The 13,260-nt window shown below is 34.8% G+C and overlaps 1 protein-coding gene and 1 pseudogene across 1 annotated transcript; one reads left to right on the top strand and one right to left on the bottom strand.

The window, feature by feature from the left end:
• Positions 1-590: 590 nt before the first annotated feature.
• On the top strand, positions 591-1,997 carry LOC120180444 (pentatricopeptide repeat-containing protein At4g20090-like). The gene has a single exon (XM_039185764.1). It carries the CDS (start codon positions 591-593, stop codon positions 1,995-1,997), a length of 1,407 nt encoding a protein of 468 aa, XP_039041695.1.
• A 9,500-nt stretch (positions 1,998-11,497) lies between these two features.
• On the bottom strand, positions 11,498-13,050 carry LOC120180422 (annotated as a pseudogene).
• Between the last annotated feature and the right edge of the window lie 210 nt (positions 13,051-13,260).

Below are 13,260 nucleotides of genomic sequence, written 5' to 3'. Positions count from 1 at the left end.
TTATGATTATTTTTTAAAATTATATTGTAATTATATATAATTTTTTTATTATTAGAAAGATAATATCGAAATAGAAATAATGTATCCTTTTTTCATTAGTTATATTGTGGCAACTTACAACTAAAAATTAAAATTAATTTGTGTTTACTAATTTTATCATTAAAAATTTTATTTTTACCGGTTTTGTTATTTTTGGCATAACAAAACTGGTAAAAATTACCTAAAACATTATTATTTCTACCTAAAACATCAATGTTTTTTAACATTTCCGGTAAAGTGCCCAACAATAACAAAACCGATAAAAAAATAACAAAATTGGTAGCGTTTTACCGGTTTTGTTAAAATAATGTGTTTTCGGTAATTTTTACCAGTTTTGTTATGCACAACAATAACAAATCTGATATATTTTACCCGGTAAAATGTTAAATAATAATAAAACCGGTAGAAATAATGATGTTTTCGGTAAATTTTACTCGTTTTTTATGCACAACAATAACAAAACGGTACCAACTTTTTTACCCAATAACAAAATCGGTACCATCTTTTTTTAACCGTATATTAAACGTCTTACGTCAGCATTTCCCGTGTTTATGGAGAAGTGTTTTCTTGTCATCTTCAAGGCTTATGGGAGAGCCCATTTTCCCGATAAAGCTGTGGATTTGTTCCATAAGATGCCTCATGATTTTCGTTGCATCCCCACTATTAAGTCTTTTAATTCCGTTCTCAACGTCATTATTAAAGAGGGTTTTTATCATCGAGCCTTGGACTTCTATAATCGTTCCGTTAATGCCAAGAACAACAATATTTCTCCAAATGTGCTCACTTTAAATCTGCTTCTTAAGGTACTGTGTAAGTTGGGATGGGTCGATCGTACAGTTGAGGTGTTCAGAGAAATGCCCGTGAGGATATGTCCGTCCGATGTCTATCCTTACTGTACATTGATGGTTGGGTTGTGCAAGGAGGATAGGATTGATGAGACTGTTTCCTTGTTGGACGAAATGCAAACCGAGGGTTGCTTCCCTTCCCCTGTTACTTTCAATGTATTGATTAATGGGTTATGCAAAAAGGGTGACTTGGCTCGAGCAGCAAAGCTAGTGGAAAATATGTTTCTCAAAGGTTGTTGTCCTAACCAAGTTACTTCTAACACACTCATCCATGGTTTGTGTATAAAGGGGAAGTTGGACGAGGCAGTTAGTCTTTTGGATCGCATGGTGTCCGTTAATTGTATTCCTAATGACATCACATATGGAACCATAGTTAATGGGCTTGTTAAGCAAGGGAGGGCGGAGGATGCGGTTCAAGTAATGATTTCTATGCATGAAAGAGGGCATGGAGTGAGTGAGTATGTTTACTCAGCCCTTATTAGTGGGCTGTTCAAGGGTGATAAATCTGAGGATGCAAGGAAACTGTGGACTCAAATGATGGAAAAAGGGTGTAAACCTAACACTGTTGTTTATAGTGCTCTTATAGACGGTTTGTGCCGCGAAGGAAAGACAAATGAAGCTGAGGAAGTTCTATCTGAAATGATAGACAAGGGTTGCACCCCTACTGTTTATACATATAGCTCCCTGATGATGGGTTCCTTCAAGGCAGGCAATTGCCATAAGGCAGCTAAGCTGTGGAAAGACATGGCAGAACATGAATGTATTCACAACAAGGTTTGTTACAGTGTACTAATCCATGGCCTTTGTGAGGCTGGGAATCTCAGTGAAGCTATGATGATGTGGAGAGATATGTTGGACAAAGGTTGTAAACCTGATGCAGTGGCTTACAGTTCAGTGATTCAGGGCCTCTGCAATGCTGGCTCAATAGAAGAGGCTTTGAAACTTTTTCATGAGATGCTTTGTCAGGAGACTGAATCTCAACCTGATGTGATCACCTATATACTTTTTAATGATTTATGCAACCAAACCAACATTTCCCGTGCCATTGATCTTTTAAATAACATGCTGGATAGGGCCTGTGATCCTGACATAGCACGTGCAATATATTTTTGAGAACACAGAGAGAGAAACTAGACCCTCCTCAAGATGGAAGGGAGTTTTTAGACGAGCTTGCCATCCGGTTATTAAACAGGCAAAGAGTTTTTGGTGCTTCTAGAATTGTACAAGTGATGATTCAGAAATTTTTGCCACCAAAACAATCTACTTGGGAAAGAGTTGTCCAAGAGCTCTGCAAACCTAAAAAAGTTCAAGCTGCCATTGACAAGTGTTGGAGAAACCTAGATTTTTAATTCTATTGATTGGGACCTCGTAAATCTTTTAGTGGTTACTTCTGAAAGATTTGTTCATCCCTGAGTGTAGTATTTCTCTTCCCATACAGTTACAATGAAATTATCATCGAGGATGGACCTGCAGAATATTGTTGGAGACACAAGTCAATCTGTTTGCTGCAAGATGTGCCTTCTTGACATGCTTTGGAACTCCTTTTAAACTTCATTCTGTGCTCTTGTATCTTGAATAGGAGATAGTCTCACTCCTGTTTAATATCTGTGACTATACTAAGAACTTGCATAAAGTATGGTTGACAATCAGGTGGTTTATTCCTGGTTTGGCTTCCTTTACATAGTATCTTCTAACGAGAAGTGCTGCAGCCATCATCGTCAACAGATATCAGGCTTGTTAAGGTATCCAAGCTCGAAAAGAAAGCAAGAAGACCACTTGAAATAGCTATCAACGAAAAAAGCATGGTATTTATTGGTGTTCCAGTCTTTGGATCACTCGAGCCCATGCAATACAAGTATTGTATCATACCTTCCCTAGCGCTCCTACCAGGACAGTGGTCATCCCCTTTTAGGGGCACCAAGCGCTCCTATGAACTTTGCCCATTTCATTCCTGCAGTTAGGGCTGTAAACGAGCCGAGTGGAGCTTGAGTATTGCTGAGCTCGACTCGAACTCGAAAATGCTCGAACTCAAAAAAAAATTCAGGAGCTCAATTGAAGCTCGAGACTCGAGCTCGATTGAAGCTCGATTTTGAGCTCGAACTCAAACTCGAATTTGAAGCTAACAAAATCTTATATTACATTTAAAATTATATTTTTAAATTTTTTTAATTATCAGTAATTTATTTTTAGTAATTTAATTTTAAAAAATCTAAAATTATAATATAACATTTTTTTCGAGTAGCTCGCGAGCTTTTCGAGTCGAGTATTAAGTAGCTCGTTTTTAGATCGTTAAGAATTCTAGTCGACCTCGAGTCGACAGTCGAGTCATTCAATTCGAGTGATGATTGAGCTTTGACCGAATCGATCTCGAGTAGCTCACGATCTGTCTCATCTCATTTATAGCCCTACCTACAGTAACAAACAGGCAGCAAATGGATCTATATGTGTATTTCTGCATCATACATCTGAAAAGTGTCAGCAAGCAATATATAACAGGGATGATTGACATCTATCAAGTAATCTTGATGTTTTGTATCTTGACAAGTTTTTTTGATTCTTCAGCCATGGTGGCAATGTTGTCAAACCCATCATGGGCAAAGTAAAGAATAGCAGCTGCCTGGAAGATCCATTTGAATTGTGAAGTTTTGTTCATGCTGATTGTTGCATTGGTTGTAGCATTTGCCAAATCTGCAACTGTGATGGGTTCTTAATAGATTTTATCCCTCGCTGACATTTTTATGGATACCCAGTGACTTAGGTTGACGGTTTAGGAGAGTGGGGAAGTAAGAAGCATGCCTGGCAACGCTGCGCTTCCAACAATGCTTTCAGAAGTATGTTTCCAGCTGTGATGAGTGCCTAAATATCTCCTAATTCAATTCTTAAATAGGCAAACAAGTCACCTACCACTAGTATGTCCGCTACAGACTGTATAGCATAATACCGTAAACATTGCTGAAATACCAGAGGCAACACATTACAAGGAAATGTGTGGTGTAGCGTGATTGTGAGCTTCTTGACCAGTCAGCAAAAAGATGCCTGATCCAGTGATGGAGCCAAAGCTAAACCATATAAGATCCCAAAGGCGAGGCAACATTTCATGTCATTCTTACATTGTTTCTGAAGTTATATTCTATATTGGGCATCATTATAGTGGCTTATAAACTGATCCTTGGATCAGGAACATATTTGTGATAATGCTGGTGTGCTGATTCTGGAATGATTCTTGTGGTAAGAAATCATGTTTGCTCCATCTCCAGTAAGTTCTTTGTTGGAGCTTGACCCCTTATATAATTATTTTGCTTTGTTCTCTAGATTCTCACGGCTTTTCAATGTTTTTATGTAAACTACTGATGATATGTAGACTTTATATTGATTCACTGATCACTACTGCCATGATTTGTGGGATCCTTGGCACGGTGGTTCAAATTCCGTTATATATTAAGATAATTATTGCCTCTATATTCTTGCGATTGTAATCAAACTTGCCTGATTAGTTACTGGTGTTTTTCGACCGTCACTCAGTAGTCGGTAGCCTAAATTTCGTTATGACCGGTGAGCATTTAAAGGAGGGACTTGACATGGAGGTTAGCCAAGGCCCGTTACCTGTTAGAGCCTCTACCGTATAGTTTTTATTGTTTTATGCTTGCTCCTTTTTTCCATCACGCAACTAGGAGGTTCCAGGTGCTCAATCACATGAGCCTCTACCGTTGGATCGATTTCATCGAATGTTGTGACCCCATGCTTCTCTGCTTCCAACATCGTCATATCTACTGCTACTACTATCCATTGCCTTCTCCTTTCCCAATTCAACTTCATTCTGTTCTGCAAGTCTAAGGCTGTTGCCTTTTGACTCTAAACCTGCACCCCAAGTTTTAAAATATTCAGTGAACCAAAGTATTGGGTTTTATATAGACCCTGAAAGTGGAGTCTCAAGAATGAACACCAGTATTTCAACGTTATCCAATGTTTGCATTGAAGAAAAGTGGGATGTAGACTGGCCATTAAAATACTTGGCAATTCAACATATTTTTCCCTCCCAACTATATTTAAAGTTGACAAATAATACCAAGTGTATGGTTGTCCAAAAACCATGTTAAGGTCATAATTTCCGACAACCAATGTACACTGGAACTTACAGTTTCTGGCAGAAACACAGAGAGATGTTAACAATTTTACTGGTTCTCTTCATGCTCAGTTTCATTCAAATTGCAACTAATTCAGCCTACTGTCACCGCACCAAGCATATTGAAGCGGATTGTCACTATATTCATGAAGCTGCCAACAATCAAGTTATTTCTCTTCCACGTGTTTTTACTATTTTACAAATTGCTGGCGTGTTTACCAAATCTCTTACTCCACAACGCCATCACCTTGTTAGTAAATTGATGCTCTCTGATAAATCAATATCTATTTGAGAGGATGTTACGATATATATTTCTTTTCATAGCTATTTTATATTGATGTAAATAAATAGATATCAGCTATAACTTCCTCCTTTCATAACTATTTTATACTGTTATAAATAAAGAAATATAGGTTATGAAAATTTTGATAATTTCAAAGACGTCTGCCCCTTTATATTTCGAATCTATAATTTCTAGTTGTATTTTTATTGTAGTCATTTCTGACAAATAATGGACACCATTTAATTTCAAAGAAAAAATTATAGGTTATGAAAATTTTGATAATTGGTATCTATCAAGTCCAGTAAATATATAAATTACATCCATATACTTTTGTGATTCTTATTAGCTTTTATTAAAGTGAGATGAATGGTGAGAATTTTCTGAAGGATGTTAAATGCCTAAATATAACGTTTAAAAGTACTATGCCGTAACTTTAAAAGGTAATAAAAATGAAACATTCATAAATATCAAACACCATTATTAACAGAACAATGATAAATAGTAAATCTCACTTAACTGAAGCCCGAAAAATATGACAAGAGAAACGGTAAATTCAAGATTTGTTTCCTAATTGTTGCCACCTACTCTCAAAACAAAAGGGACTCTTTCAAAAACAAACCATGGCATAAACCTTATAAATCAATGAATGCATTCATCCCAAACCCAAACCAAGCAACATCCATTCACCCTTTCAAAACAAACAAAACGTACAAGATGTCTTCCAAGACTCTTTTGGTCCCCATGTTCACTATATTTTTCTTGTCCCTCGTCGTCTTCTCTCCGTCGACGGTTTCCGCAGATAAAAAACTCGTCACCAGAATATGCAATGAGGATACCATCAAGGACACAAAAGGGTGCTTGAAAACCCTTTCCAAACCCAAAACTGTTGCGGCACATGACATTAACCAACTCGTTGATCTCGTCATGAAAGAAGGGGCGTCGAAGGCGAAGAAGACGCTCAATGTCATCGAGGAGATGATGAAGAAACCGACTTCACCGGCGGCACTTACGGCTCTGAAGACGTGCGCCGAGGTTTATAGGTATTGCGTGGACGAGTTCAAATTGGTTGGGCCGGAATTGGCTGCAGATGCGATGACTGCAAATTATGATGTTGCGCTTATTAGTCCCGAAGTTGATACTTGTATCAAGGCATTGCAGGCTGCCAAGCTTAATGACGCGGAACTGAACAAAGGGAATGATGAGTTAAATTATTATGCTTCTTTGGGATACGGAATGACAGTAAATTTATCTTAGCAAATGAGCCTGTATGTCGTACGTAATCAATATTTACGAATAAATGCGGATGTAGAGTCTTGCTTTGTTTTGCACAAACTGAAAGGGTTATTGAATGAAAAATAAAAAAGTTGCATTGCGTTGCTATACTTTATATTGCAAATTTCTTGTTTTACATCATCTACTCAAATTGTTTGCAATAATGGAAACTCCCACTCGGTTCGATTCGTGAAAATTCAAGTATTTTTTACATTAATAATATAGTTTTATGGTTTGAGATTACGCTTTTCAATATTGATGTTTTTTAAAATTCGAACATGAATCCTCTTCTTAGTTTATTACTAACATTTGACACTATCTTCGTGGTTTACAACAACTATGAGAAAACGATATAAACTTCCACCTAATTTAAGTTTTTTTATTCTTTAATTTAAAAGAGCCTTTTTTTAAAAAGAAAATTAATTGTAAAATATAGATTAGGTAGAAATAAAATAAATCTCATTGTTGGTAAACAATACATTATACATGCTTTCGTAAGAGAAGTGTGAATGTTATTTTTTATATTAATTTTTAACAATTTTTTTTATTATTATCTAGAGGACTACAAGTGGTAATATAAGTTCTGAATACTCTTAATAATTTAATAATGAACGGTTAAATATCATCCAGTTATTGGTGCTCGATCGTAGAACCTCTAAGAATAATAAAAATTCATTTAACTATTGAGATCATTTGATTAATGCTAATTTTTACTAATTCTTATTATTTAATAAATGTTTAAAAGTATATTAAATTGATATTATCAATCACCATATTCTTATTACTAATTAAATGTAATTAATCACGTACAATTGTTTTGTTGTTGGAAGGAGCAAAATCGATTAAGAGCACATGTCACATGATTGTTATAAAATTGTTTATTTTCATTAAATAAGTAGGTTTTGGGAGAAAGAAGATTTTGTTAGAATAAAATAAATAAAAACTCCGATCCCAAAGCCTTACACGTCTGTTCTTTCTCATATCGATGTTGACTCCTTATCGGCTTTGTCGTAATTAGTACGCTCTATACGTGTCTTTATTGACTCATCCTTTACATTTGACCTTATCCGTACGCTCCATGTCACGTGTGTTTTCCACATGCACGAAACGATTACCTCATCAATGCCAGACACGCCAAGAGTGGAAAGATCATTGTCGTTAATGCTAAAGAGGGAAATTCACTAATTCACGTCTGTTTATGTATATTTATTATAATATTTTGAGAGTATATTATTTATTTTGATTACTCATTTATTTTTATATTTTAATTTTAATTTTTTTTGAAAATATGTTATATTTTATTCAAAATTATAATTACATAGCGATATTTTGAACTCATAATTGGATTGAAATTAACCGAAGTAGGTGATTTTTGAGGGTCGTGATTGTACAATGATTAACTGAATCTGGAAATTATTAATGTCAAATTCTTCACAGCACGAGCCAACCTTGTTTTTTTTATACCCGTCATTTAGTAATGATTCAGGTGATTTAACTCTAGCCAATGTCGAATTTCTTCGTTTGGTTTTTTAGCTCTTATACTTTTAAGGTTACTGTAATAGAAAAACATATAAATTAATATGAATATAACTGTTCTCAAGTTTGTTGTTAGTCAGGTTTGCTTTCATAAGTACTATTTTTGACCTTGATATAGTTGGTGAAATGGGAACATTTAGACTCGAATTTTATCGTACATAAACTATGTTCAAATTATTTTCATATTCTATCTAATTTATGTTAAGGGTTGTCGTAACCGGTTTTCATCCGGGCACGAAATTTAACTTGGCGGGAAAAGTAATGTGAATAAATGGTTTTTAAAAGGTTTAGGAGTCGCCATCGGCCTTTTGGGTCAGGTAGGTCGAATACCTAAAAATTATCTTTTAAAAGAGTTTTTAAGAAAACATCAGTTAAAAGATAAATTGGTCTGCGTTTTAACCAAAAATTTATTCTTTTTAATAATAAAAAGGGACCGTGGTCGATTACGTTTGGGGAATGATTAACACCATAACGCCCAAAATTGGTACTCATTAATTATAAATTGTCTCTATTATTAGAAATTTAAGAATTCAAAAATATATTTAATTCATAATTTTGTTATTTATTAATATAATTTTAAGAAAATATATTAATTTTTTTTATTTTTATAAATAAGATATTTGTTTACTTAGAAATATCAGAAAATGACTTTAGGTGCTTTAAGGCATCCCATTTCTTAATATTTAAAAAATAAATAAATATTAATAAAATATTTATCTAAAAATATTTATAAAAGCAAGATATTTATTTATTTAAAAATATCTGAAAATGGACATCCAATTACTTTAAGACTGTCCTTTCTTAATATTGAAAAATAAATATATATTAAAATATGATTATTTCAATAAAAAGTAATTTATAAAATTAAATTTATAAATAGAATTTTAATAGAAAAATAGAATAAATAAATATTATATATTTATATTTATATGACTTGAGATAATAATAATAAAATAATAATTTAAACATATATCAAAAATAATAATAAAATAAAATAAAATTATAATAATAATCAAAATAAAAGAAATTAAAAGTAATAATATTAAATTGAAAAATATTAAAAATTCAGGGTCAAAAATGAAAATTAATGATTAAAATGTAACATATTAAATTAAAAGCTCTAATTTAAAGTATTATGAAATATAATAAATAACATTGTAATTTAACCATAATATTTAACACGGACTAAAATAAAAATATCAAAATTATAAGGGACTGAATGAGTATTTACCCTAAATATTATATAAATAAAGTTAATGACTAAATTATAACTAAATAAAATTCGATTACACAATTAATATATGCAAAAATCTGATTCGGGTGACCAAAATAGAGTTTTATAAAATAAAAAGGACTGCGCACATGGTTTGCTCATTCTCCAAATTACACATATGCCCCTCACCAAAACTACGTCATTTTGGTGAGGGTATAAATACCCTTTAAACGACCTTTTAGGCCAAACTTTTTTCATTTTATATTTTATTTTCTCTCTCTAACAGAGAGAAACTCTCTACATTTCTCATGCCGGAGAGTAACTGGTCCCGGCCGACCACCATATTCGAGCTCCGATCCTCTCCTTAAAACTCTTAAAACGAACCTCTGTTTCCCCTAAACCCAAATCTAGTTTTTTTGTCTCTTAAAACTCTTTCAATAGACTTAGATCTAAAAAAACCGAAGGTTTACCTCGGTTTACACAAAAGTTTCGACGTCGTTTGGTCTCTTCGGGGTAAGTTCGTCTCTCCTTAACTTTTCTTTCGGTTTTTCTCTTCTTGTTTGCTGTTGGTGTTGCTGTTGTGATCGTTGTTTGTGTTTTTTTTGCTCTTGTCGTTTCTTGCTTTCTGTTCTCTTGGGTTCTCCTCTCTTCCTTTCGTAGGTTTAGTGGTTTTATAACCACCACCGAGCTCGCCTTGGACCGGATAATAAAGCTCTTGGCGGTGAGTCACCAAACTATGTCGTGACTCACCATAAGACATTGACGTGGGCGGCCATCTGGCCTTCTGGAGACTTCGGCAGCAACAGCTGGAGGAGTGTCGGCAGCAGTTGGACGAGGCACTTGACAGAGGCGGCGCTGCGTGGACGTTCTGGAAGCAGTAGTAGCGGCGACGTGGCCCTAGGGTATCATACCCTAGGGTTTTCATCTGGTGCATTGGTGGTCGTTGGATATGGAGAGATCCAACGGTAAGGAGTAGCTGGCGGCTGAGGCATGAGATGAAACCCTAGTTGGGTTTAGGGTTTCCTTTGGGCTCCTGTATATGGGTTGTAAAATGGGCTTCGGTTTGTTGGGCTCTATTTTTTGGGCCCTGTAATGTAAATAATAAATTTTTATTAGTAATAATAATAATAATAAATAATATAAATAATAATCAAATGGAAAAAAAACTGGTGTATTCAAGGGTTTTCTCTAAATTTATTTAATTAGTGTATTATATCAGTGGATTTTACTTATTACGAATTGGATGTATCAAATCTATATTTTTATTAAATTTTGTTAGTAAAACATGCACTTATATGTTAAATTAAATAAATTAAATATTTGTATGCATAAAAAATACTGTAATGAATATATATATATATATAAACTCACACATTACATTATTAATTTGGAGGGTTAAATTATAATAATTTCAATTCATTAAACATTAAAATAGTTGTGATAGTACTAATCAACTTACTTCAGTGGTTAAAAGAATCGTTATTCTTTATAGAGGTCTCATGTACGAACACCAACGACTGCAAGGATGTTTGAAAATTCATTGTCAGAGTATTTAAAACATATACTACTTTGTAATCACCTATAACTAAAAAAATAATTACGATATATTTATTATTTTCCATAACAAATAAAAAGATTTAAAATTTTATATGAAACTGTGTTTCCAAATTTAAGATTTGCCTAACCTTGAAATGTAAATTGAGATATATAGAAAGCATTAAAATTTACATTCAAATTCTTATATTCCTAATTAATTTAGTCAAAATAAAAAAAAATCTAATTTTATTGTTCTTACGCCCAACTCGGGAGAATATTCTTAAAAACACAAATTAGATCTATTAACAAAATACAAATTAGATAAAGATTAATTATGAAAAACATAATAATAAAATGTAAAAGAAAAAAAAAAGTACATTTTTAATGAATCATATGGGTGTATAGTAAACAACAGACAGCTTGGGAAAAAAAGGCTGTTCGGTTTCTTTCTACATCTTTTGTTCGATAATTGAGAGAAAGCAAACATCAAATCCCTTTCGAGAACCAACTAAATATGCCTAAATGTTTCTTTGTTTGTATCCCCTCTTAAGCTTTTCACGTTCCTTTTGTCTTTTTCTTTTACTTAAATCTAAGCTAAATGAGGGGGGAAAGGATAAGATTTGGAAAAAAATTCAAATGATATTTTTTTATGTTGTAAAACAATGGGATTACTATGAACCGGTGGATGAAGGATAGTGATCGGGATGAGACCTTGGTGGCACTGGGAAATCTGACCCACTTGCCTGAGATTGATTGGCTGGCTGCCTGAAAATGCCCATATGTTGATGCTCGGCGAAAAGCAGAGGAAAATTAGCAGGGAAGAAGATGAAGAGCCGGAAGCAGAAGAAATGGAAGCTAGAAATGAAGGGAAAGGTGACAAAGAAGAAGACAAAAATGGTTGTTGAATATTGGGTAATTGAGAGGGTTGGATCATCTGTTCCATCAAACTCGTATCTTGTTGTCCATGGACACCAGCGGAACTCTGTAGCAGCTGAGAGTATTGCCAATAATCTCTCAGCATATCAGCTGCAGAACTCTGGAGACCTTGGGGTTGGTAAAACGAAGGCAGTGGCATAGAATGAGATGGTTGGAAATGGGTTGTCGTTAGAGAAGTGGAAACCGGTGTTTGAGTAGCTGGAAAATTCTGCATTGGTTGGGGAACTGCCCTGACAAGTTCGGGAAAATTTAATTTGGCCCTGTTTCCCCTGAATCCCAAAGCGGCTTCATCATAGGCTCTTGCGGCGTCTTCTGCAGTATCAAAGGTGCCAAGCCAAACTCTTGCTGCTTTGTGTGGATCACGTATCTCTGCAGCATATTTCCCCCATGGCCTTTGCCTTACGCCTCTATATTTTCTTCTTCGCTCGCCGCTTTCATATGATACTGCTGGTGCAACAATCCTCGTAGTTCCATCAGCAACTGTTTTAGAAAAAATGGAGATGTAGATTATTGAGAAAGAAAGTTAATGACATGAAAATCTTAAATGAAAATGGTGATGCTTGCAGAAAGTTACACCTTCGAGTTTTACAAAAAGCTGGCTAATGGAAAACTTAAAAAACATGCAATATTACATACTAATCCATATTTTAGTATATATATTTTGGTTTTGTCAAACTGTTGGCAATAGGAATAGAACAAGTATTTTCTAGATTATGCAATCTTATGTAGGCAATGAAAACAGGAGCAGAAGTCGATCGATTTTCACTGAAAGCGAAATTATATGGAAAATACATACCAAAAGGTGCAGCAGATGACGGTGAACCGCCTCTAAAATCAGCAAAACTTCTTTGAACCCGTCTCGGTGCAGACTCGATCAATTGAGCGCCAGTCTTATCTTCACGTCCTCGTTTTTGACCAATCCAAAGACCCGAACTCGGGCCAGAACCGGAAGGAGAATCAGCCGATGAGCTGCTGTGTGCAAAACCAGACGAGACCTTGCCCGCTACGTTAGCACCGTAACCCCAATCGGCAACAGCCCTTTGACCTGACACGACATGCGAGAGGGCAGATACCATGGGAGACATCTCAGTTGATTGTCCCTGTTGTCCGGGAAACACCATCGGCTGGCTCAGTTCTTGGATTTGAGACAACTGGGAATATTCATGTTGTCCATCTTCACCACCGCCGCCATGAGATACCTGGCGTCCTGACTTGAACCTCTTTGGTGCGCCACCTTGTTGAGTAAGCACATGAAAACCAAAATTTTAATCTTTGGGGATATTTTCTTTTTCTTTTGGGTTTTGTTGAAAAAGAGAAAATTGTAGACCCTTTGCTTTGAAATGAAGGGAGGTGGTATATATACGTGGATTGAGGAAATCTAAAAGCGGAAAGTTTTAATTGCTCGTCAAGCTCAGTTGGTGGAGCGTAAGACTCTTAACCTTGTGATCGTGTGATCGAGTTTCATGGTAGACAATTC

This window comes from Hibiscus syriacus, unplaced genomic scaffold, assembly GCF_006381635.1.
Source record: "Hibiscus syriacus cultivar Baekdansim isolate YM2019G1 unplaced genomic scaffold, ASM638163v2 tig00112496_pilon, whole genome shotgun sequence".
Lineage (NCBI taxonomy): Eukaryota > Viridiplantae > Streptophyta > Magnoliopsida > Malvales > Malvaceae > Hibiscus > Hibiscus syriacus.
Note: the sequence above shows the minus strand (reverse complement) of the source record. Positions and strands in the feature narration are given on the sequence as shown.

Coding starts and splice junctions, on each gene's coding strand:
- LOC120180444 (XM_039185764.1), top strand. CDS start 591: ATGGAGAAGTGTTTTCTTGTCATCTTCAAGGCTTATGGGAGAGCCCAT.